Source organism: Anopheles coluzzii, chromosome 2, assembly GCF_943734685.1.
Source record: "Anopheles coluzzii chromosome 2, AcolN3, whole genome shotgun sequence".
Lineage (NCBI taxonomy): Eukaryota > Metazoa > Arthropoda > Insecta > Diptera > Culicidae > Anopheles > Anopheles coluzzii.
Genome location: NC_064670.1, coordinates 17,876,864 through 17,904,097, shown reverse-complemented (window position 1 = coordinate 17,904,097; position 27,234 = coordinate 17,876,864). Strand labels below are relative to the sequence as shown.

Below are 27,234 nucleotides of genomic sequence, written 5' to 3'. Positions count from 1 at the left end.
TTTCAGCAGACCTTTCCACATATCGATTCACATTCAATTCACCCAACCGATCATTCTTTCCTATGCTCTCTTTGGCCTGAGGCGCACAGAAACACGCCAACCACCGGCATTACCTTAAGCATGCGTTCTATCACTTACAGTCAGTGGTCGGCCCGTTTTTTGCTGGTATTTTCTCTTTTCTATTTTTAAACATCCCAAATTGGGTGCAAAATCGATGCTTTAAAAACGCGCGCGAGCACCCAGAACGCAATATCGATCGCTTTGCATCGATTTGCCTTTCACGGCGGCGTTAATAAACGCCGATGCGTAGACACATTTATGCTGCACATTCTCGGTTCTCGGCAATGGAATGAAACGATGGAACCCCCTTGGGATCGGACTATTCCCGCGCGTAATTTCGTAACAGCCACTTTTAATTTGACCACTGTGACGCGATGGGATCGGCGACCTGCTTTTCCATGCGAAGCGAGTGAATCATGCAGGCATTGTGTTAGTCACATGTTTTAGCTCGTACTTTAAGCTTAATCCGTGTTTTGGGCAGACAGCACAGTATCGTAAATTCCCCTCCTTATTGATACAAGTTAAAACAAAACATATAAGAGAAGCAGTTCCGCTTTGGCATTCCCGTGCTTGAACGCGATCGTGGTGGATCGTGGCTAGTAAAGGGTTCAGCTATGGATGGCAACCGGAAGCACCGGCCCATCGTCCGAATAGATGATGACGGCAGCGGGAGCGATGACGTTGCTGATGGTGTCATTTCCGTCGTGGCGGTACATGCTGGAAATTCCATAGCGCGCTGCATTCTTCACGCAACGGCCATCGTCGATCATCGACCGCAGAAAAAGACCAGACACACCTCCCCTCCCCCCCGCTGAATGGCAGCCTATTGTGGTATGACGGTGGTGGTGGTGGTGACGGTTAGCGCACGCATTGGCCACACTTTCGATCGGTCTGGCGAGATTGGTTGGCGAGAATTGTAAATAGATGTCGCAAAATTGTCGCCAACAGCATTCGGACCCCTTGACCGTTGCGTACGGTTTCGAGCGGCGTTAAAGTGTACGAAACCGTGCCGGAAACGGTGTTTGGTTTGGTGTAAAGCTAACAAGCAGTATAAATAATTACAGCCCTTGTAACTTACCATTATCCGGTTCGTTTTTTTTTTAAACAGCACACCACTGCCCCTCACTTTCGGGTCATTCTGGTCCGATGCAGTTGGGTAAATAGAACACCGCTGTCAACGTAACAAAACAGCAGCAACACACAAAAAAGAAGGGGTTTACAACAAAACGCTTCACGCCGGGCGGGTGCCCGGTTATTACCTATGCCCCATTGCAGTTCGATAGCAAACGCACGTGCCCCATACAGTGGCCGGAAGTAGGGCAGTGAGAATACGGCACGCCGTCAGCACCCCGAACAGCACAGTCAATACAAATTCCGTCCGTATTCCGATCGGAAGCCCGCCAGCAGCCGGAAGTAGCGCCAGCAGTACAAAGTGGAATGCCTCGCTTTCGTGACTTCCGGACTTTCCATACCCTCTTTGCGATTGGGGAGTTTTTGTTTGGTTCGGTATTTTTTGCGCTCCGTGCAACATTTTGTCATCCAAGTCGCCAAGGGACACCGCCGTGTCTTGGCCTTGATTTCGTCACCATTTTTACCCCGGCAGCGCGGATGGTAACAGAATGCAGAATGCAACTGTTTGTGTAGAGAAATAGAGATAGAGAGTGAACACAGTGAAGAAAACAAAAAAAAACAATTGGTTTCAAGAATCGTTTTGCCATTCCGGATGCGGATGCCCGCAGCTCCAGTGCAGCTCGATAACGGGTGGGGGGGGGGGGGGCAGCAGCTGACGACGTGTAGTTCGTTCGCGCAGCACCAGCAGCATGTGGTCGTTCGCCCGAAGCCCTTGCAATTCTATTTCCTGCTTCTGCCGGTCGGCTTTTTGTGTGTGTGTTTCACTCTATTTAAGCCCTTCTTTTGCTCTCTCTCTCTCTCTCTCTTTTTCACAAAACTTCTTTGCAAACAACGCGTGCGAAAGGATGTAAAGTGACGGCCCAGGGGCCCGGGTGAAACCTGATAGCGCGCAGATGGTTTTGAACGGCGCAGGTCAATGGGGATTTGTGGTAGCGTTTTGTGATTTGCGAATGCGATTCTGCACACCAACAACACCTGTTCGAAGAGGGATGTGAGGTTTTTGAAAAAAAAAGAGAGAGATTTTGCAACATAATTATTAAATACTTGCCATTCATTTAATAATTCAATAACATTCTATTACATTTTTGCCATTTTCTCATAAAGTTTCCAATAAGATTTCATGGCATACTTCGTGCGTGCCATCCCGCCGTTCCTATCCAAAGCTAGCTTATTGGAAAACCCAATCGCAGCAGCCGGGGCAATCGGTTCGAGCAGGCTCATTACAGTCGGCAGGAGGTCACTGGAACGACACCGCCTGATAGCTCCTTCCCTTCCAAAATTTGACAATCTTTACCGCATTAGATCATTACAGACCGCTTAAAAAACCCCAACACAATGGCCACCAATGGCACACCGTTTCATCAATTACATCAACCAGGGCCCAACCAGTGGCCCAACCAGCACAACCTTGACCACCCTGTCGCACCCGACTGCCTTAGCTTCGCTGATTTGCAACACACTGCTTGGCCGTTTGTCCATCATTTTCCATCCAGCCAGCCAGCACGCCCCTGCTAGCGCATCTTCACCAGCCTGTGGGGGGTGAAAGAAGACGAGGCCTTCATCGATTCAATGCCCTCGTCGCATACCTTCTTGCCACCTTCACGATCGGCGGGCAATTGTTTTGCGAAAAATGTGTTACGTTCAATGACAGCGCTTTGCTTGCCTAAAACGATGCGCATACCTGAGCGAAAAGGGAGGTAATGGTGGTAAGTGCATTGATTGCTTCATTTGCCTTACCGCTGCTGCTGCTGCAACCGCCAATCGAAAGCTTTACTGGTTGTATCGTTGTTTTATTCCTCATTTTGTTGTTGCCGTTTGTTTCCCAACTTCCAAAACATCGAATGAATTTCACGATTTCGCTTGAAGATGCACTTGTGCACGCACGCACGCACGCACGGGAAAACGGAAACATTTGTTGGTCAGACCGAGTGCAAGAAGAAAGTAGGATTTCACCCACCGGAGGGTAGAGGGTTTGCTGCTCGCAACGAGTCGAAAAGGCGCAGCTGCATGGAATGTGTGCAGTTGTTTGTTGCGCCCGTTGCGATAAACTGCATGCTGACACACACACACACACACACACACACACACACACACACACACACACACACACACACACACACACACACACACACACACACACACACACACACACACACACACACACACACACACACACACACACACACACACACACACACACACACACACACACACACACACACACACACACACACACACACACACACACACACACACACACACACACACACACACACACACACACACACACACACACACACACACACACACACACACACACACACACACACACACACACACACACACACACACACACACCTCGTGGTTTCCCTTTTCGACCCAAACGATCAATAATCTGATCGATCGATCGATCGATCGATCGAGAGTTATGCCGGCCTGAGTGGCTCTTGCACGTCGCACACCCTGTCCCTAGGACCAAAAAGGACAGTTGGTCCTGTTTGCCTTACCTTTGGCTCGGGTGTCTGCGCCAGCCTGTTCTTCACCTTCCGCTGTGTTGCGTTAGCCTTAAGGGACAAAAGCCCGTGACGACAGCTGGCAGGGGATGTTGTTTGGCTTTTTTTTCATTTCTTTTCACGGCTGCTCCCGCTATTTGCTCTGTATATCAGTTGGTTTTACAGCTTTTACCCTACCCCCGCCGTTTGCCTCGCTTAGCGGGGTCCGTTGCTTTTTCCCCCGTGTAAGGGTTTGTGTTTGGTTTTTTACGTTACTAAAACAACCACCATCTTCTCCCCTTCCCAGTCCAAAGGCAATGGGTTGGGGTTCTCGATTTCAAAACCAACGGTCGACAAACGGAGCCTTATTTGAATTTCTCCAACGCTTCTCCACGCACCACAGTAATGCACGCACGCACGAACCCATGCACGCCACGGTTGGTTTAGGGGGGGGGGGGGGGGACTGCGGATGGAAGGAGAGGAAGGGGAGGGAAGCAAATAGAGCTGTCGGTTGGATCGGCTTGGTACGCTTGGGCGCAAGCGTGGGAAATCGGCCGGGAATGACACATACACAGAGCGAATGGTTGGAATGGCTGCGCGTGGGTCCGGAAGTAGTGTCGCTACCTTTAAGCATCGCACACGGTGGCAACAGCCTGGCGCGCATCTAAAATATCCGTCCGTGTCTATCGTGTCTGCCCGTTCGTCTTGTACCCCTGCGCTCTGTATTGTGACGCTGGGTATTTTTTTTCTTTTAACAAAAAATGTACAACACACACACACGTGGAAGGAAACGGCTGCTGCTGCACTGAGATGCGCGGGAATAAAAATTGAAGCATATGCGCACTCCGCTGGCTTACATTTCTTCCCATTGCAATGTGACGTTCTCGAAGCAGGCCATGGAAGATGCTGGGCGAACGAAACCAACAAAAAAAAAACGCACTCCTCATTCCCGTCCTAGAAAATGGGCACACGCAAGAAGGCGAAGGGCACAAAAGGATAGGAAATGAAGATAGAGAGGTAAAGATGATGATGATGATGATGATGATGACGATCAGCTTAGAATATAGCACAGCGGTCTGCCGTTTTTTTTTTTGCACGCGATGGTACCGTTTGAATGTGTTTTTGTATCCGATTGCACACACTTAAGTCAACGGTAATTGGAAGGGTTTCACTGAAGATGCAGAGACATTTGCACAAATTGGGTTTAAATTGATTATAATTTGTAAAAAAAAGAACGCTAAAAGAATATTATATTTGGAGCAATATTTTAACAAAATAATAGACATTTCGGAAATGTTTCGAAATTGTTCTTTTCTCTCTACAAACACTAAAAACAAAGAGAACTATATGATTTTTTTTTGTTTTTGATCATCTTTGGTTCACAGCTGTATAGGCAGCTGACGAGCGTTTTCAAAAATTAATAATGGTAATTATGAGAATGATAAAATGCAATAAATTTGAAAGCAATATGACCGGGCCGGCACTTGTGAATAATAAGTAAAATTAATAAAATGCAGCAATAAAGCAAGCAAGGGAAGTGTTTGAAATTTATTGATTGTCATGGTATTTTTCTTAATCAATAAATCCATTCAGCAGACGGCACCTGGTAATGGTGTTTGAAAAAAATGTAGGAGAAAACATTAGCCGCAGCAGGGCGAGCGACCACCGAAATTAGAAAATGCCGCGAAGTAGCGAAGAGCTCGGTCGGAAGTGGCAAAGGCATGGGCGGAAGTACGGCGGTCATTGTTCATTCATACGAACCGTTTCGAATCCGGAACAAAGCATCAAGCAAGAGAGGGAAAGAGAAGCGCAATAGATGCAAGAAAGAAAGGGGAAAAGAGAGATAGAGAGAGAGAGCGCGATAGAGAGCGGGAAGCAAAATTTAGCTCATCTCGCGCCACCGGTGCGCAACAGAGCGCGAGAGAGCTAGCTAGAGCGAGAGAAGAAGTTCGTCGGAAACCATCGCAAGCAGAAGAAGGCGACGGAAGAAGAAGAAGAAGAAGAAGAAGTAGCAGAATCGAACACGTTCGCTCTGCCATGAATGAATTTACATGAATGAATGCATCATCCCCCGCGCGTATATCAACGCAAGGGCAGCAGAGGTGCTGGGAGGAAATAGAAACACACACACACACACACACACACACACACACACACACACACACACACACACTTGAACACTGCCTCTTGCCAGGGGTTTGGTTTTTGCGTGGTTTTCGCTCGCCAGCAAAAGCTTACGGGATTTCTACAATGCAGCTTAGGATGTCATAGCATCGCGGCGGGTGACACATGGTCCCGGAGATTAGCGTTACAGCTGCACGTGGCACCCCGCGCAAAAGCAACTGATGCTGGTTCCGTGATTGATAGAACAAATTCAGCAACTTAACACGACAGTCGCTGCTTGAAAGAGGCTACACAAACGATCGGAAGCAACCAGTGAGCGAGCGAGCGAGCGAGAGAGGTAACACAAGCAAATGTAATCAGCAGCGAATGCAATTGCTTGTGCAAGTTGCCCGAATACAACCGTGCACCGAGCTTGGTCTTTTGCACCTTTTTTTACACCTTGCCGATAGTCTCCGTTCGCGTTGGTCACGTTGTCGCGTACACTCGCGCATTTCAAGGTCTCTCTACATCGCGCTGGCCCTTGCAGCAGGACAAGGTTCAGAAATCGACCGTGTGTGCCTGTGTGTGAGTGAGTCTGTGTGTGTGTTTTAATGCTTCCGGCTTGCTTTGATTGTGTTGCGCTGCCACCACTGCGAAGACGACGGGTGAAAACGAAATGCGAGAACGAAATGTGTCTTCCCAACTGAACTCCGAGTGCAGTGGGCAAAATTAACCATCTGCCAATGAATGATCGCCACCCCGCACGCTGCATTCTTCGCGCAACCTTCGCGCAAACACACCGAACCCGAGGAAAAATGTGCCGATGACCTTCGCGGTGCGCGAAGCGAAAGTTTTGTTTGGATTTGAAGCAGATTATGTCAAATCGATTGTTTTTGTTTATTTTTGTATCTGCCCCGAGTTGTGTTTTCCTCGTTTTCCTTTCCCGTGCTGCAGTGTATGTCGCCGTGTCGCGTCAGGTCCCGCCGATTGCGGGGATTGCGGGGTAAGCAAAAGAGGGAAGTAGGAGTAAACATCGGAATTTAAATGCCTTCTGCGCGCCTTCTGTGCAATGCGTGTGCTTGTGTGCGTGCGTTTGTGTGTGGTTTTTATTTGTATTTTTTTTCTTTCACAATTTTAACCTCTGTCCCCTCGGCTCCCACACATCTCCTCACATCATCTGCACAGATGCTAGGATCGAGCTCGTTTCCCGTAACGATTTCGTAATCGAGTGGGGGGGGGGGGGGGTAAGAGACATTCATTCATTGGTCTGTTGTTGTTTTTTTTTTGTTTTGCTGTCATACACACCTGGTCACTTGCCACGATCGGGGAGTAAGGCGTCGACACACTTCTCGCTTCGCACTTTCGGTGCAGACAGTACAGCTAAAAGTGATATTTTCTATCAATTGATCGACACGGTCTGCTGTGCAGGATGAAAATATCATAAATTTTGACACATCCTGCGTGCGACCGAACAGCAGGCAACGGAACGTACGTGCACGCGCACCTGTGTGTGCGTGTGTATGGAACTATGCTCACCAATACTTTGATTTTACTCTAGCTGATGCGTATATACGTGTGTGTGTGTGTGTGTGTGTGGTTGCGTGCGAGTGGTAGAGAGCGAGAGAGAGACCAACTCGAATCGCGCACAATCTCGGAACGTCAACCCACACACATCTGGAATGAATGTGGGAAAATGTCTCCATATTGTTCCTTCCGTTAATTTAAACCGTAAAACACATGTTTTTGGATAGAAAAAAAAACTCATTAAGCTGCATAAGTGATATTTTGCAATGCCTTCGATAAAAAATGACTAAAATCTACATAAAATAAGAATTTCAATTAATTGAATTTCTACCATCTACAGCCATCGTTCTATCCCAGTGTGCCAGCGCTAGTAAGCGGGCGCGCGCGAGAGAGAGTGAGAGAGCACGCGAATAAAACGGATTTGTGACGGAAGGTGACGAGCGAGCGAGCTGCTGTACAGTTTTGTTGCGCTGGAACCAGTGTACTCCAGTCGTTTTGACAAGACTCTTGTGCAAAGTGTGAACGGGAACGCTTCGCATTCGTGTTCGTAGGCAGGCAAGCAGGCAGGCAGGAAGGCAGGCAGCAGCAGCAGCAGCCTACCAGTGATTTTAATTGTACAGAAACCTGTGAAGAAACCGTGCAGCAGCATCTGGAAGGTGGTAGCAGTGTCACAAATAAAGTGAAAGTGTGCTGTGCCGAGCAGCGCATTGCGACCGTAGCAGGCCACAGAGCAGTCTGAAAGCGAAGAAAACTTGGGCTGTACTATGTGTGTGTATTATGCAGCAGATTTGGTGCCCGATTTATGAATCAACTAGAAACGGTACCGAGCAGTAGCGATGGAAAGCAGGAAGTGAGAAAAAGAAGAGCACACGACAGAAGGAAGAAGAAAGCGAACTAGGGAACCAGGCTGCGTAAGTGTATGTGTGTGTTGATTTGTTTCATGGCTGTGTGTGTATGTGTGTGTGGGTTTGCTGGTAATTTGAATGGAAATGCAGAATGAATGAATGCTGCTCCGAATGAGTGAGCGAGCAGGCAGTAGCATGCGCGAAACGAAGCGCCACACGATAGTGTGAGTGAGTCAGTGAGTATTGTGTGTGTGTGCGTGTGTGTGCGTGTGTGTGCGTGGAAGTATAGAAGGTTTTACGGTGTCGCGCGGGCTGGAGGAACGGGTGTGATATTGCACGTACACACCCACAGTGGCCACGGAGCAACGCCAACGCCAAACGAGGCAACGGCAACAGCAACAGCAGCGACAGCCAGACAACGTATCACGCACACTAGACATCATCAATAGCAGTTGAGCCAGCGGTTCGAACGCACCGGAATCGCGTTTCGCTGAGCTGTGTGTGAGAAGAGTGTAGAGAGGTGTTGTGTGTTACTACACACTTTGCGAACAAACAGGCAGCAGCAGCAGCAAGCGCTTGACAGGACAAAAGCGGAAAGGTAGCGTTTAGGTGACAGTGGTGGTGGTTGTATGGTGAAGTGAGTGGTGGTGACAGCATCTTCAACCAACGCAGGAAAAAATCGCAACCGCAACGCGTTCGAAATTCGGGAACAGAAACGGAAAACGCACAACACATCCAATCGCCAGTCCCCGCCCGACACCCCGCGCTGGTCGTACCGATCCATAGCAGCAGCACATAGTTATGGATTCAATATGGCTGACGACACACGTAAAGTTCGTGTCGAGGAGCAACTGAAGATCAAAATAGGTAAGTATGTACACACACGGAGAGAGGTGTTCAGTGATTTGTAGGGTGGTTTTGCCGTTCGCTGTTCTTTTTTTTTTTTTTTTTGGTTGTTACTTAGTGTTTGCGTTGTGTTGTGCGTTACGGTTAGTGTGAGCTTGTGGTGGACCCGCAAAAAAGGGGGCCTGTGTTCGTTACCCACCCATCGGCATTGGTTTGTTCCAGAAGCAGTATCGTCGTAGCAAACGGTGATTGCAACTGTGTGTATCCCTATGCTTACTGTGCCTACTGTGCTTACCTGTCCCCTTGCGGGCGGTTGATGTTGGGTCGTATGGGGGGTACGGATTGATATGGACTGGGAAGGAGGATTGTATGAGGTTTCGAGTTAGGAAAGGAAATTAAACAAATCAGTCTCTGCTTCTTGAGTGAGTGATTCTAAACGCGCTGGAAAACTTCAAAATCTCCAGCAAAACAGTGCGTCGATAGAGAGAGAGAAAAAGAGTGAGAGAGAAGGAGAGAGAAAAATGTAATGTTCAGTGTGTATTTGAAATGTATTTGATACGATCGAATGAAGAAAAAGCGTGCACGTTTGTGTGTGTGTGTGTGTGTGCCCGTGTTACTGCTCGCACCCATCATAAGTGTTAAGGGGTGGGGAGGGGGGGGGGGGGAGGATGGTAGGTTTGGGGATAAGTGCTATTTGGAAATCGAAACAGTTTTGTGTGTTGGTTTGTGAAGGAAGTGTTGGGTGTGGGGAGAGTGGAGGAGAGGGGGGAGGGGGGGGTCTGATTTCAATACCCGTTCCACTTCGCCTGCTGTGGTGTGTGCACTGTGTTGAACTACGAAGAAGAAGAAGAAGAAGACGAAGAAGCAAACTCTGTGCAACGGAAGTTGGTGATTAGCAACGCGCGCTGTCTGGAATGCTCGTACCATCAACAACATTTGGGCCTTTGTGCAAGCATGGAAGATGTGTGCGTGTTTGTGTGTGTGAATGTTCAATATTACAAAAAATAGTTTAAAATAATTCACCAAGTTCTGACACAGTGGCGTAAAAGAATGTTTCCACTGGGCAAGTCCGTGGTGGCGTTGGTGGGTGTTAAGAGGGAGCGCGGGCTGGCTGGTACAGATCAGGGTGGGTGGGTGGTTTCAGTTCGCTTGTGGTGGTGTGAGTTTTTACATGCAGAATCGTATATCCCAGTGTGCGTGAATTTACACGTGTATGTGTGTGTGTGTGCGCGTCTATTAATGTAACAAGAACGCGAGAGTGTGTAGGAAGGCACAGGCAGGATGCTCCGTTACGTTTTTTTAAGGTGGTGTGGAAGGTGGGAAGCCAATGCCAATCTCTTCCCCCCTCCTCCCCTCGTCCCACAGATTTGAATGTCAACAGAAGCCGCCGCGTGACGGAATTGTGTGTGATGTTGATACTGCACCAGCGTGCGTCGAAGAAACAAATCGTGATAGAAGCGATGTGTAACACACACACACACACACACACCGATTCGAACCCGATCGATCGTCGCCTTCCAAACCAAACTTGTTTCGTGCGTGCGCCTACGGCTCGAATCTGGGGATCGAAACACACAAAAAAAACATACAATTCACCAACACGGTCGTCCCTAAGAACACAGCAACCCGCGCAATAGTGTGTCTCAGTGTCAATGCAACCAGTGCAACTGAAAAGGAAAAAAAAAACACACACAGAAATGCAATGCATTAATTACACTCCCCTTCCTTCTCGCCCACACCCGTTCCACATTTGCCCACTTGTTTTCGGTTGCCGTTGGTGTAGTTTTGCGTGTGAAGAGAATGGAAGGAGAACCGCAAATCGTGGACTAAAAACTTATGCAGAAACAAAAAAAAAAATGCACCAGGATCAAGTTTGCTTTAAAACCCCCTCCTCCCTCCCCTACCACAAAGCCATAAAGCAGGTGGTGAACTTCCGGCGGCGACTCGAATGACCGTGGGAAGCGGTCCCGTATCCTCGAAGGACGGGCGTCTCACGAAGGAAGAAACCACATCCACGCACAGCCACACACACACACACATATGCGGGAAGAAGATGTCCTATAAATGTGTGGAAAAAATGGTGACATGTACATGCTTCCGTGCATGAGTATTGTCATGCAACTGCGCTTTGCTAGGAAAACTCTCACTCATTTTATTAAGTGGTTTTCCCCTGCATCTGTCGTTACACTTTTTTTTCAAATGCTTCATAAACATTTAACTACTTAGTGAAATAAACATATTTCACTTTCTCTCGCGCTGGGATCAACATGTCAGGGATGGGTAAGAAACAGAGAAGAATCAGCGGTTGGAATGTTCGGGGTCGGAAAATGCACAATGCACAATGGAATAGTTTTTGGGCCCATTTCCCAGCAACAGTTTCCCACGGAATCCCCCCCCCCCCCGCCGTACTCTGTGCACTGTTACCCCCGTACCCTCCTACCTCTCGGGGGGCTGGCACGTATCTGGAAGAAGAGCAATTGTCCTCCGGGTTTGGAATTTTTCCGAACCATAGCTCTCTAACCTCGTCCTCCTTCTGACGCTTGGGAGAAAACCAGGGCGGAAAACCCCTTTGCCTTGCAACTATTCACTGCCACTTTCCACTTGGGGCCGGGGACGGCGGGGGCCCACTTTCTTCAGTTGAAAGTGAAAAACACGGAGGTGCATTTAATTAATTAACTTCGTATCTTTGTCTTTTTAAATCGTTTTTTGCTGCACCAGCTCATGAAATGCTAACGAGATTTTGAAGCAAATTTGCCGTCCCGCCCACAGAGACTTATGACTTATTTATGCTTTATGATGTGTTCTTGGTAGAAAGCTTCGGCGACACTCTATTGTTTTTGTTTGTTTGTTTGTTTGCTGCGTGTAACCGCAGCGGAGGGAAAACGAACCTCCCCATTCCCCTTCGCGATGAAGAAAGTGACCAACTAACAATGACACTTTCCTGGGTCTTCTTCGTGTATTCTTTTCCCCAACATTTGCCATCATTTTTATTGCGCGCTTGTGTTGTATGTTGGCGCCCCGGCCTTCTCCTCCGACAACAACCTCTGCCTATTGTGCTGCTCTCGCCGCCTCTCGTCATTTCCTGTGCCCCAACTCTCGCGCCACCGCTCGCCTGTGGTCACTCCGAGACGACGGTGACTGTGTGTGTGCAGAGCATTGTAAACAAACGGGGGACGGCAGGACGGAACACCACACCGTGTTGTGCCGTTGCCTCGCCTCGTAATTAATCCCAATGAAATAGAAAGTGGCAAATTGGCTGCGAGAGATGTTAATTGACGTTGATGAGCACGGCACCGACGGCGCTGATTCGCGTTTCGCTTGTGGCGCACTGTGCGCCACGGTTCTGCCCCGGTGTGACGTCAACCACAAACCCATCCGACGACACCATCATCATCAGCATCCCACACACCACCACCACCGTCCATCCGTTCCCCTTTGCTTTGTGCTTTGGCGAGGGTGAAATCCATCCCCAAACACGCGTCACACGGGGCGCGTCACAATTCAATTGTTTCTAGCAGTCGGTGCGCATCTTTGTTGCACCCTTTTTCTTGTGTGATTTTGTTTGTCTGCTCTGGGGAAAGGGCTGCCGGGAAGTGCTCGAATCAACATTGCACCGTTTTTTCTTCTTTCTTTCTTTCTTTTGCATTCAATCAGTAGTCAATTTAATCATTCATTTCTTGTCTTATCAGTACAAAACGCTCACAGGCTCAGGGCAGCGGATTCGAGTAGCGCCAACAATAAAAAAGGCTTTCGTTCTAATTAAAACCAAAAATAGCCACGTGCCATTTTTTGTGTGCCAGCAACAACCGGCCAGCCCAGCGAAGGCCTTTGGCGAGTCGGGTGGGGGGATAGATGTACGGCAGAGATCGTACGGAAATGGCAACAAAATGGAAGGAACAAAACACAAAAAAGTTCTTTCTAATATTTTATGTCCTTGATAACAACAACAACAGATGAACTTACTGAATTATTGATTATTTTCCTTCCCATAATGGTTGTAAAAAATAAGAAAACAATCAGTTGGCCATTTTTATATCAGCAATGTTTAATGGGCTTTTTTTACAAAAACCAAAAAACAAAAAAAAAACAAAACATGTACTGCTGGGCTTGAGCTGAGCTTCCAACAATCGGTTACATTGTTTTTTTCCTACGTGCGATCGCTAACGGCTTAGATCATTCGCTTCGAGACAGGAAACGCTCATTAGGCGGGGGGTGGCCCCCGTTGACCATACGCCATCATCCTCATCTCCTCATCCGCCTGCCTACTACTCCCTTTTAAAGAGCCGACCGACTGGGCGGAACGACTCTGCTTGCTTGTTTAGCCTGGCCGGTGAACAAACTAGCAGCAGCAAGCAGTAGCAAGAATAGCAACGAAAATGTGACTCACACAAAGACTAACACGCCGCGCCAATGGTAAAGTTTAAGCGCACGACTTTTAGCGCACCGCGTTTCCCCTCGATCCTCCTCGCGCCGGCCAAATGTGCATATGCCAGACTGATCGAAACCAACCAACCGCGCCATTGTTGGCCTGTGTGTGGTGGTCCCATGGCCATGCCTTGTACGGACACTTTTCGCCGATGATTCATCATCGAATTTATGATGCCAATCGAATCGAAGCTTTGTTGTCGCTTCCCCCCCTAGACACGCACATGACTTTTGTGTGAGAATATACTTCTACCATTATTATTTGCAGCATTACTCATCGTCACTTACAGCACCATCTGTTGACTAAAGTTGTGCAAAAAAGAGGTATTTTAAAGGCTAATTACAGCCATAAACAGAGAGAGAGAGCCTTAATGAATGATCGAAAAAAAAATTGCCGCAGCTTTCCAAACTCACCACCACCGAATCGAGGTGATTGAATAAGTTGGACTGTGCCTATAGTGCCTACAATTCGACCATAAAACCCCCCACCAAAAATGGAGCAATTATTGCCCCGGCATATTAAATGTGAATTTTTAAGCTCAATTTTTATTGCTGCGTGCACTTTCTAACCGTTGGTGGTGTGTGCTGCTATTCCTTTGCGCAAAAAAAAAAGAAGTCTACCACTAGGTCGTCCCCCGACCCCACACCATATCATTACCCGTGAACTGTGAGCAAAAACTGAAGAAGTAGAAGAAACTACTTTTGAAGCACCACATTGGCGTGGCGTGTGGGGGGGAAGGGGGGTCTCGATCACCCGGTGCACGGTCGGCCGGCTGTCAATCAGTAACAGCCCGTACCCTTACGGTGACCTGGATATACAGGACGCGGCACCAAACGCGGGTGAGCTTTTACGGCCATTTTCTCAACATGCCGAGGGGGGGGGGCTAGCTGTGTGCTATTTTGTGCTGCTGCCGCTGCTGCTAGTTGCGTTACCGATTTTCTTTTAATGTTCGTACGGATTGCTCCGTTCCAGGCCCCCCCTCCAGCTCCGTGGCGTAAATGAGCTCCCAGCGTTCGATCCCCAGAAACCAGCTGTACGTGCCTTACCTTTAATGGTTTAATTAGCACATACAACCGGGTTGATGGGTAGTACGCACACACACCACAACACCACCTATGGTCGTCGTGGGTCCGAAATATCGGAACCGGGGCGGAAGAACTGTCCTGTGCTCTGCTGCACCTTGTTGTTGATCGGGTACGCGTAGGACGATTATATGATGATCGCAATCTGGGCTGAAGTCGCACACGCCTAACGGAGAGGCAATCCAATTGGCGTTACCCATGGTAACGCATTTTCGCGAGCTTGTCAAGCACACCATCGCACATACGCATGGACCTTGCCGCTTGGCAAAGGCGTTTCTCATTTGCGAATGCATAATTTATCAGGCGCACTGTGTGTGTGTGTCTCGTTGGCGTTAGTCGATTCACGTGGGAAAACTAATCAATAACTAGCGGCCCGAACAGACACGAACCCAGTGTCTCTAATCTGGTGGTTTGCTATTTGTTGCGCTTGTCAGCTGGGCGATGTTGCAACACGGTTGGCGGCAAGGAGTTGTTCGGAGTGAACTATTACAAAAATAAGGTGTAACAACTATGCTAAAAGCTGTTTTATGCGCACATGTGACACTTTAAGGGACCACTTATCGTCAAATTTGAACAATCTCCGAGAAAGTCTTCCTTTCCTATATTCCATCCACAAAAAGACTACAAAACGTAGGTGGTAGTTTCAAAATTGATTTATTTTAACCAACCAGTAATACAGATTCCAAAATTTTAGGGAACTCGAACCAAGATTACGAGCTGTTTGCATTGTTTGGAAGCTCCACCCGTAGGACGACACTGTTCACCAACCTATCCGCGCATATGAGGGGATTATTCTCATTCAAAAGGGCCCTCGGAAGATACGGCGTTTTGGTGTTGCCTTTCAGCGGTGCACCCCTTTCCTTGTGGGGGCAGTGGAGATATTGGGGGGCCTGTTGGGGAAGGTCGATCCCGATTTGTTTGCCAGAAGGCTCCGCCGTCGTCCAGATGTGTGAATGGCGGCGGCTTCGGCGGCGGGGACCATCGTTCATCCCACGAGAGCTGTGAGCAACACGCCTCCCTTCTTCTCCTGCTGCAGTACAGCAAGAAACTTTCAATTTTTCGAAAGTTTTTTTTCTTCTTTCTTCTTTGCTTCACTTCCTCTTGAGGGCCACCCGATGTCATCGATTTTCATCACCATCATCATCATCATTGTCCAGCGATGGCACGTCCCAAGAGCTGCTGCTGGGGTGCGTAAAATGTGTGTGTGTGTGTGTGCGGGAAGGGGGGAACCTGCTTGATCGGGACAGATCGACGGGGAACGACAGCAACACGCGATCCATGGCAGCGATGATCGCGACGCGACGGGATGGGATCTGACGGTGATGGCTGGGAGATGTCGGTGGATGCTCCTCCCGGATCACTTTCACCCATTTGTAATGAGTGCGAAATTAAAATGTCTCCAACACACACACACCCTCTCTCTCTCTCTCTCTCCGTGTTTGCTGAAGTTTGTATTGCACGTGCCCTTTCCCTTTAAAACACTATCCAAATTAAAGTTGCACCAGATGGCTGGTGTTGCGGCTGGTCTCACGCAAGTTTCGTAACGATTGATTGTGCTTCGGATGGCGGACACACACCCACGCACATAATCGTCGTGTGCATGATCAACACCACCACCAGCGTCGTCATCCAAATCGCCGTCAACATCCACGATGTCGCCTTTTGGTGCGGGGCGCGCAGCCCACGGAAAAGGTTGGCCGCGCGCCGTACGTAAGAGCAAAGTTGAGCGGGTTTCTTTTTTTTTCTTCGAGGAATTGATTGGCTTTCCCATCGCCCGGCGGCAGGGTCGCTAATGCGCGCACTAACGCCTCCGTGCTTGAAATCGATCGCCGCGCACACATTACGCAAAAGCGTCAATCCCGCGGGCGGAAGTTGTTTGCGCGAGCGGGCGAGGAAATGAGCTTTGCTTGTGTGTGTGTTTGGGGTTGGCGTTGTTTTTGGTTGCGACACTGCTTGGCTCTTCTTGACTTCAGAAAGCCAGCCGTGGGGTGTGTGTATGTGTGGTACAAGGGGGGCATCGGAAACAAATCTGTAATCTATTGGAATTCTAATGTGTCGTCGATAAGAGCCATCCACCAAAACACAACGCTGGTATGGTATGGCAGTCCAGTGTCGTTCGCTGAAGAGTGCCACACCTGTGAGGGGTTTTACTTTGTTGCGCCGGCCGGGGGACTGAATGCCACACCCCCCGTCCGTGTTTACAACGTCAGTGTGACGACGGTGGCCCTCGTTTGATCCCTCGCAGGAAGGAAGCGGCACATTTGCTACTTCTATTATTGCCACCGCCTACGTCAACATTCCTGCCAGTGCCAGGAATGGGTTGAAGAGTCCACCACCCCGCACAATCTACAAAAGATGACCGCAAGTGTGTGTGTGTGTGTGTGCGGATGCCAAGCAGCAGCAGCAGAGAGTGTCATTTCCGGCTGGTCATTACAACGATAAACATCCACACACACACACACACACATACCGATGTCCAACCGAAGTCCATCCGAGCCGAGAACCCAAGCGCCGTTGCGCACGCGAAGAGAGCCCTGCCCTGGGTGCATGGGAAAGGGCCTGGGCGGCCAGCTCAATCTAATACCAACGGCCAGAGACAAAACAAAAATCACCAATATATTACCCAACAACAGCAACAACCGCTGTGGCAGCGCACTGTGTGTGTGTGTGTGTCTGTCGTGTGGACGGCGGCCGGAAGTGTTGCTGATACAAACGTGGGTTGATAATGGCTGATGATGAGGCCCAGCGGCCTGTGTTTGGCGATGGGCGGGAAGGGGGGGGAAGGGGTTTAAGGAGAGATAGAGCGGAGGATGATGGTAGTTTCCTCGGCTGTGTCGTGTGTGCATGTGCGCGCCCACTTATCGGTCAGGAAATTACTTTATCTCCCATGGTGGTGGTGTGTGCGTGTGTGTGTCGGGTGGTGTGCGAGAGCGCTCTGCGCCTTAGACACGATGAGACATGCCTGCATGCTGCTGCTGCTGCGGCTTCTGCTGTCCCCGATCATCGATGCCGCGGGGTGCTGTGAGGTGGCTAACCTCACACGTTCTTAGCGAACGCGTCTGTCCGTTCAAGTTGAGAGAGCGCGCGCGCGAGTACGGCACACAGATGGGTCGGTTTGGAAGAATGTCACTTACTTGAGCAATGTGTTTTCTTCTTCTTCTTCTTCTTCTTCTTTTCGTTGATGATCATCCGGTTACATTGACCTAATTTATATGTAGCAAAGGTTGGGCTTCATTTTTATGCTACTTATTCAAACATACATTAACTCCTCGTTACTGAACTGAAGGTCATTCCAGATACCATTTGAACTCACAAATGCTAGGCTTTTTTTAGATCGCCGGTTAAACCGTCTGTTGTTCATCCAACCATTTAAATTGCAAAAAAAAACTACATTTCTTAACAAATCACCTGCTCGTTGCTAAACGTTGATTCTACACCCCGTAACACAAATTGGCATTCTTAATGATGAATGACCACCGTGTGTGTAGTACTGGCCCCATTTGACCGTAAATGTTTTGCCTACTGAAAAGGTCGCCGTTCCACTCAGCCGTTAATGTTCCTCGCTCCAACCAGGAAGAAAAGCAGCAGTAGCTGCAGCAAAGAAATCGGAACGAAAGGAACCGCTTCCTTCCTCTTGCGAGGAGACTACTGACTCTAGGGCAAATGTGCAATCAGTAAACACAAAACAAAACAAAAAAGCACGCACACTCCGATGTGGTCAGGGATGTGAGCAAGGTTGTGGGACGGGGGTGGATATAGGTGTAGCGTAAACACGATAATTGTGGTTCCATTTATCGTCATTTCCCTTAAACGTGAGCCTCCAGCCAGGCCACCGGAGGGACCGGAAAGGAACGAAAGGAACTGCAAACGATGTTGGTGTAGTAGAGAAGTGTTTTTTTCTTTCTTTTTCGACTGTGGATGTTACCATTTAACGGTTAATTTGATACGTTTGTTTAATGATTTATAATTACTGTTGTTTTGTGGTGCTTTGCCAAAGAAATCGGTAACATATTTGTATTTATTACTGTATTGCTGTGCATTTGGTGGCGCGTCCGCATTTACCTTTTTGCGCGGTCGAGTACAGTTCATAATAAGCGGAAAATCAATATTGAAAAAAATAGCTCACTAGCTACTCCAGCCCTCGACTACCAGCTGCCCAAGTGCCACACTACTTGGTGGCCATGATTCATCCCTGTCTCTTCAAACGGTTGATGGCAAGCTCTCGAACAATATTTATTTAAAAAAAAAACGGAAGAATTTATCACGATAACTGTTCTAATGGCACACGCATATGTCTGTCTGTCTGTGCGTGTGAGTATGTGTGTGTGTGTTCTATTCATTCTTTACTCATTTTTTGTTGATCTGACTCATTCCCGTCGCCAGTGGTAGACATCGTCGTCGTGGGCAGCCGACACATACGAACGAAAAGAAGGAAAAAACCAACCATCCGGATCTGTAAGCTTCTTGGGCTTCTCAGTAAGATGAACTGAGATAAAAAAAAACAAGCAACAACGATGCACAAACTGCACTGCAACAGGAAAAAGGCCCACCACCACCATCACACACAAATTAACGCAGCCAAAGGAAGCCGGGGGCCAAGCCGGACTGCTGCCACCGCCGCCGCCTCGTTGGTAATTTGATACACAATCGGCGCGGCACTTCCTTCTACGTGCCTGTACACCCGAACTGTGCCAGGCCTACTCGAGGCGGTGTACCGTGTAGTGCCCTAGCTGCAGCAGTAACTGTGCCTCCCCCCCATTCGGAGGTCCACAACGTCGCGCGGCCTCTTCTAGTAGAGTAACCGGAGAGCAGCAAGTAGTTTGGTCCACATGTTGGATTTTCTTGATTTTTGTTTTTTTGTATGTTCAATATTTTCTAATGAACGTATCCGAGAGTCTCCGGTTGCACCAACCAGCCAGCCAGTAATTGGGTTGGTGTTTTAGTTTTTCTTCCATTTCGATGACTGTGTTTGCATGGCCGCGTGTGTCCCCTTACTGTCAGCCGCGCCCGCTCGTGATTCACTCACCTGAACGTTGCGTATTCGTGTTGAGTAGTTGTTGACTGATTGGGCAGTGCACGGCCTCTCTCTCTGTCTCCTGGCGATCGTTCCCAATGTTTTGTTTGTTTGAGAATGTGTGGTTGACATAATTAAAACCATTCTTGCAAATAGTAACGTATGACGTGCGTATCAAAATGTGTGAAATGTATCAAAAGCAAATTAAAAACATTATCAAACGAAGCTTCTGCTCTCTGGTTTGCCTCGGTTGAGAATGAGCCACACAAACAACAAAAAAAAACAAACAAATATAATCAATCGTTCTGGGTCCAGTTGCAAGGGGGTGAGAAGGGGGTGGGGGTTATGTCGAGCGCATCCTCTTCGTAGCGGAACTGATCGCGTTGCATCATCTTGATTTTGGTTGGTGGGGTGGGCATGTATGGTGATGGCGCTTTGCCACCCGGTTTGGCCCCTTTTGCATCAAGCACACACACACACACACACACACTCAACCGGCCGTCGTCACGCCACTATCTATCGAGGAGCCACTTGTCTATTGACCGTTGTCGCATAGCCCTCGATCTTCTCGCTCCGCGAGGAGGCATGGGGAGGCGGTGTTATTCATCACTTCCGGTCCGATAAGCTCGCGGGGAGACGCGCCTGCAATCGAGCATGGTTGATGGGTGGATGGTGTGTGTGTGTGTGTGCTTGTCAAGACATTTCAAGTTAATTTGAATGCCACTGCCCAGAAAGTGCCACGGACGACGGGTGGTGGGAGGTGTTGTGTATGTTCAGTTGTGTAATTTAAATAGGAACCCGGCTCTTGCAAAGGCTTCAAGGGTGTAGACAAAGGCGAGGAGCAACGGTTTCGATGGTGGGAGTACTATCGGAGGTGTGTGTGTGTGTGTGTGTGTGTGTGTGTGTGTGTAGTAGCGTTTGTCGCATGTAGCTGTTAATGAGTTTCATTCACCAAAAACCCCGGACCAGCGTTTTTTGTGCCAGTGGCAAGCGAGCGTGAAACAGAGGGGTGGATTTTTCTTTTTTCTTTTTTTTTTCGTTAGTAAAACACACACTGAAACACCTTCCTCCTCCCGTGCAAAAGGCCCTTGCTGCGCTAGCCAGTCGGGAGACAGACGTGCCAAAATGGGCAACAGCAAAAAAAGCGTTTCGAAGGAGTGTAGCAAGTTTTAGGGTTTTGAATTCGATTTGTCGTGTGAACCAGGCAGGCAGCATTCCCTTCCTTCTCTCTCTTTTTCTCCATAAATCTTCTTTTTGACAATTTTTTGTTGATCATTTCCATGTTGGCTCATTACATGAAACACGTGCATGAAACAAGAGTGTGAGATGGGTTGATGGGCGATGGGAAAATAGGCAAAATGGATCGCACTTTTGAAAGAAAGGCACGATCGTGTTTAGCGTTTGCTTGGCACGTTTTAAGCTTTTTGGCGCACAGAAACACACACACACACACGTTGCATCAAAAACCCTTATACCTGTTCAAAACAACCTGTTCATTCATTCATTCATGATAGCACTTACACTCTTCACGAGCGTGTGTGTGTGTTTGACTTTAGTGTGGATTTGTTTTCTAATTTCCCCCTGTGAGAGTCTTTTCCTATGCTATCTCCTTCTTTTCCCCCCTCTTTTTGGGGGTTTCAGTTTCATAGCCTTTTTTGTGTGTGTGTGCATAATCCGCGATGGTAACGAAGCGCAGTGCGTGCGCTTGGTCTGGTGGCTGGTTGGTCCCACAAGGTCATCGTGTGCCCCCTTCGCGCTACATCGTGCCGTTGGTGGTGTGAAAAGTAATACATTAAACTGGTAGACGACACAGCGCAACGATGTGTGTGCTTGTACCCGGTTTGGCATTTGTTTCATTGATGGGGTCGGAGTTTTCTTAATCAGCTGCTTAAAATGAGTTTACTTGCAACGCGCATGCCAGAAGAAGAAGCCGTACATGGCGAAGGGAAAGTTGGTTTATCGGAGCCTAAAAGCTGCTTGTTTTTGCTTAACTATCTGTGTGTAATGTTTAGCTATGTTGAACCCACCGTTGCGGAACACGCATTTCGCCCTTGAACGTGTCAGCCGCAACATTAACCGCAACAAGCTAACGCACGTTAGTTTGACCTTTTAAAGGAAGCAAACTGTCACAAACATGTGTGTGTGTGTGTGCGCGCGCGTTTGTGCCTCACCAAACCGCTTAGAGCAGCAAACATCCTACAAAAGTCCTTCAAAACGATGTGGACACGACTACATTAACCACCAAACACCAACAACACGCCAACATAAAAGTAAAATCACCACCACCCATCCCTCTCCACAAGAAACAGGACAGGAGTCGAAGCAGACTATTTCTCCGGGGATCACCTCAACTCCCTCAATCGCCACTTCGCCGTGAAGTGTAACGCTTCGATGATACTGACGCGATTTTTTTTTGTTGGTTACATTCGCGCTCCACACACACACACATATGCAGTGAATTGATGTCAAAATCGATCGAAACACGCTCTCCAATCCGTGTGGCGTGGGTGGTTGTGGAGGGGGCGAACCTTTCGTTATGAATGGAGATTAAAATTGACAGCAGATTGAAGAGAGAATGTGTGTGAGAGAGAGAGAGAGAGTGAGAGAAAAAGAGAAGGGGAGATCAAGCGACCTGCGGCACTCCCAAGAAAACACATTCAACGCGCAACCGATCGGGGACCGGCAAGAAGGAATCCATTACGATGCGATGGGTGGATGGATGTCAACCTACCACCAACAGCTGCGGGCGCGGGTGTCGCGGGTTTGCGCGGGTGTTTGGGTAGCCCTACGCCCACCCAACCGCCCGCCGGCCCGGCCCGCCCTGCCGGATGACTTCATTTATTGTCAATTATTGTCAATCGCATTGAGCTACACACACACGCGCGAATACACTCACACGTCGTGTTGGCGCTTTTCTTGTCGCCCATCGCAGGCCATTAACCGTGTTTCGCTATACTGCTATTTGCAGCCACTTGGCAAACCGCCCCCCCCCCCCCCCCCCCCAAGCATGGTATACCTGCGGACAGAACCGTGTGACATGCGCAAAGACCCACCCACCCACCCGTTTGGGGGAGTGGAAGGATGGTCGACACTTTCTTTGAATCAAAACGTGTAACAGAGATATGGTGGCAGTGCGGTGGGCGCCCGTACTTCATTCATAACGCAGTGAGACGCGCGGACATCGGGCCCCCCTTCGTTTGCCGATATCAATCATTCACAACTCGTTAGAGGACCTTTCCTCTCCACCCCCCATCCTGGATAATGTAGTCTATATCTCCCGTTGGGGGGTGACCTTTTTCCCCTGTGGTATGGTGGAATTCTCCTCAACATGCTTCCTTTGCTTCGTTCGATCAGTTGCTAGAATATGGTGGCCCTGTCAAGTAACTAACTATAAGGGAAGGGTCGGTTTTGCGTGAAAACGGCTATGGAGTGTAGCGCAGTAAGCGCACGGGGACTACACTCCTACTTCATGCATTAATATGATTCACTTTGTTGCTAATGCGCGAACACGTGCTGAATCCATTCGGAAGCGAATAGCGAATCGCCCAATAGGATTGCATTTGCCACCGTGTCACAACCACCACTACAAAGTGTGTCAAACTTCCGTCTAACTCCCGCGTGTGTGTGTGCCCCATTCGTAGAGGAATAGAGAATGACATCACACATTCGCGTGCGCGATTCCTATAGGACAGCGCAGTCGGGTGGCGCGCAACGAAGCAGAGCGTCGTCGCCTGCGGGTCTGCTAAGGTTTTCGTTTCCGTCCCGCATTGTCCTCGTCATCGTCGTCGTCGTCGCGTGCTGTAACCGTGCCGGCATTGGCCTTATCAATTTCCCATATCCGCAACGAGAATAAGTTGGCTTGCACACAGTCATCACGCCAGCGTGGTTTACACATTACGTACACACACGATACAGAGACGTACAAAACGGTGTCCGTTGTGGTTCAATTTAAGGACAGGAGGGTAAAACACACAAACACAGCACCACCACCATCATCGGCGTGTTCTTGCAATGTCATTTGAATGTCTCTCTGTTTCCGGAGGCTTCCCGGTGGCGAGGTGTGGCGTGAATGGTTGCGCTGCCGTTGCTACTAGGTGCTGCTGCACGTGTTGAGAATATCAACTGTCGAAATTTGAAAAAAGACGGAGTTTAGCGCAGTAAATGGCAACGGTGTGCGAAGCTCTCGAAGTGAAGCAGAATTTGCGCTTAAGGGCATTATAATTGTTTGCCTTTAATTTATTCTCATTGCATATAAAACCTTGTTATATGGTACACTACAATGTGCTCATACACACACTCTCTCTCTCTCTCTTTCATTCTTTGACAGGCGAAGCGAAAAGTCTCGTAGGACGCAGCAGCAATGGCAGTGGTACCACCACGTCGTCCAAAGAAAACCGGGACGTCTACTGCACGATCGCACTCGACCAGGAGGAAATATGCCGGACGCCCACGATCGAGCGGACGCTGTCGCCGTTCTTTGGCGAGGAGTACCAGTTCGAGATACCGCGCCCGTTTCGCTACCTGTCCGTGTACGTGTGGGACCGGGACCGGCACCTGAAGCAGGACAAACCGTACGGCAAGATCGCGATCCGGCGCGAGGATCTGCATCAGTACAATCACAAGGATCACTGGTTCCCGCTGCGGCCGGTCGACGAGGACTCGGAGGTGCAGGGCATGGCCCATCTGCTGATCAGCATCGATGACGGTGTGGGCAACCTGAAGCAGCATACCGGCGAGTTCGAGGACTACCGGTATCTGACCCAGCCGACCACGCTGTCCCGATTGCACCAGCAGCAGCAGCAGCAGCAGCAGCAACAGCAGCAGCAGCAACAGCTTCTTCTTCACCAAAACCATCTAAACCAGCACAATCTTCTTCACCATCATCTGCATAGCGCGTCCGGGGTCGGTGGTGGTGGTGAGTCGAAGGAGAACGGTGGTATCCTTCCCTACCAGCATCCGCCTCCTTCCCACTCGCCCAACCCGTCGTCCAACCATGCGCTGATGGCGGTACAGCTAAACAGTGCTGTGAATAGTACAAACCTAAAGTTATTTTACCCGACCAAGGGTGGCAGCAACAACACGCACACACTCCTCGGCGGTGCGGTGGATGGCAGCGTCGGTGGTGGTGGTGGTGGTGGTGGCGGTGCGGGCCAAATAGCGCCCCTGCTGAAGCTGTTCGACCCTACCCACACGTCCCCGCTGCTGCTGTCGCTTTACACCAACGGCAATGGCGAGCTAGGGCACGGGCACGGTTCCGGTGGACTGCTGTCGTCCGTTGGTAGTGGCGGTGGCGTTGGTGGAGGTGGTGGTGGCGTTGGCGGTGGTGCTTACAGCAGCCAGATCAAAATCAAGCTGACCGAGTGTGTGGAGCTGGCGCGCAAGAACGGGCTCTGCGATCCGTACGCGGTCGTGGCGGCGCACTACTCGAACAAAAAGACCATCACCAAGCGGACGAAGGTGCGGAAGAAGACGATCAACCCGTCGTTCGACGAAACGTTCTGCTTCGATCTGTGCATCGATACGTGCGGGGGCGACTCGGCGAAAAGTGATAGCAACAACATGTACACGGTGATGCCGCTCGGCGGTGCGGACCTGTGCGAGGTCGTCATTAGCTTCAAGCACGCCAGCCCGGGCATTGGCGACGACGTGTTTCTGGGCGAGATCCGCATCCCGGTGCGGGGGAAGCAGCAGCAGAATGCGGTCCAGCCGAGCGCCTGGTACTTTCTGCAGCCCCGCACCAGCCAGTCGCGGCCGATGCGGACGTGCGCGACCCCGCCCGGCACCCGGCTGTCGTGCGACAATTCGCTCGGGTCGCTGCGGCTCAAGCTAAACTACACCTCCGACCACGTGTTTCCGCTCGCGACCTACGACCAGCTGTACAACGTGCTGATACAGTCGATCGAGCAGAAACCGATCACGGCCAGCGCGGTCCACATACTCGGCGAGATTAGCCACAACAAGACGGAGGTGGCGCAGCCGCTCGTGCGCCTGTTCACCCACACCAACGTGATTGCGCCGATGATAAAGGCGCTGGCCGATCACGAAATTTCCAAACTCACCGATCCGACCACCATCTTCCGCGGCAACACGCTCGTGTCGAAGATGATGGACGAGGCGATGCGGCTGTCGGGGCTGCACTATCTGCACGCGACGCTGCGCCCGATCGTGGAGCAGATCTTTGCCGAGCGGAAGCCGTGCGAAATCGATCCGTCCCGGGTGAAGGACGTCGGCGCGATCGAGGGCAACCTGCACAACCTGCAGGACTACGTCGGCAAGGTGTTCGAGGCGATCACGCAGAGTGCGGTCAAGTGCCCGGCGATACTGTGCGAGATCTTCCACAATCTGCGCGAGTGTGCGGCCAAGTACTTCCCGCAGAACAAGGAGGTGCGCTACTCGGTCGTGTCGGGGTTTATCTTTCTGCGCTTCTTCGCACCGGCCATCCTCGGGCCGAAGCTGTTTGATCTGACGACCGAACCGGGGGTAAGTATGTTAGGCTGTGGTAGTTGTTTTTTTGGTGATTGTGCGTGCACGTTTTTTCTTTTGTTATCATAGGTTTCTCATAGACATAAATCATTACTGCGTATTATCAATCTCCGGTTGCCATCTATTTTTGGACTGATAAACTCGCAAACTTCCTGTTTCTCATGGTGCGATTATCTCGTCGGTTCGATTGGACTTTTTTGACGTCACCGGCAAAATATAGTTACACGCGGTCTGGACACGTTTGTGGAGCCTATTTTAGGTGTTGCCCGTGCCCATGCGAAGCGACCGCTGGCTCAAGATACGCGAACGGGGTGCGAAAACTCTACATGCGGTAGACATTCATTCGCCGGGTACGAGAGGATTAAACATCTTATCTTATCAAGCGCACGCTTTTTGCGCTCAGACACACACAGCTCACCAAGTGTGCTTGTTCGGTTTTCATTGATGCCTCTGTCCGTTACTTGCGTTGCGGGTTGCGTTTCGGCTCGATAAGACGACACTCCTGTTTATGAGCGCTGCAAACCTTTGCCATTTGTGAATGAATAAAGCGTTGGCGCATCCCTGCCCGCCGCTGCTCAGGGCATGCGCACCCGAAGCCCATTCCGCCGGGGCCATTAAATGTGGCGATAAGACGTTTTTAAATTCTGCCAAAAAAAAAAAACAGCAGCTGCCGTTTCCGTCGGTAGATTTGTGACCGGATGATTTAGAAATGAAATGCGATGGTGCACTGCAGCGCAAATCACCTCCACTAACTCCCCACGTGCCTGGTGCCCCGCAATTAATGGCTTCCCTTTTCTTTTCTTCTCACAACAGGACGACCAGATAAATCGCACCTTAACGCTGATCTCTAAAACGATACAATCGATGGGCAACCTGGTCAGTTCGCGATCGGCACAGCACCCGTGCAAGGAGAAGTACACCGAGCAGCTGTACAAGAAGTTTTGCACCGAGCAGCACGTCGAAGCGATCAAGCACTTCCTCGAGGTGATTTCCACCGTCGGTGCCACCGGCGACAGCGGCGACGGGCTATCGAGCGCCCTGGAACCGGTGGTGCTGAAGGAAGGGTAAGTGTCCGGCAAGCTCATGCCCTGCAGAGAAGGGCTCATTCCCCCGCCCCCAAACCCTGTCCTTGTGGTCCACTGGTCCCTCCCATAGTGTGATGTTGCACTAATGTGTTCCCCTCTTGTGCCTTTTAACCTTTTCCCCTTAACCGGCTTTTATTAATACC

The 27,234-nt window shown here is 49.7% G+C and overlaps 1 protein-coding gene across 1 annotated transcript in view; it reads left to right on the top strand.

Moving 5' to 3' along the window:
- The first annotated feature begins 7,727 nt into the window (after positions 1 to 7,727).
- LOC120953946 (GTPase-activating protein) overlaps positions 7,728 to 27,234 on the top strand; it is a 28,825-nt gene continuing 9,318 nt past the window's right edge. The window contains exons 1-3 of the mRNA XM_040374399.2: positions 7,728 to 9,022; positions 23,851 to 26,003; positions 26,820 to 27,070. Coding sequence (XP_040230333.2) covers positions 8,968 to 9,022; positions 23,851 to 26,003; positions 26,820 to 27,070 — 2,459 coding nt within the window. The 5' untranslated portion in view covers positions 7,728 to 8,967. The remainder of the gene's footprint in view (positions 9,023 to 23,850; positions 26,004 to 26,819; positions 27,071 to 27,234) is intronic.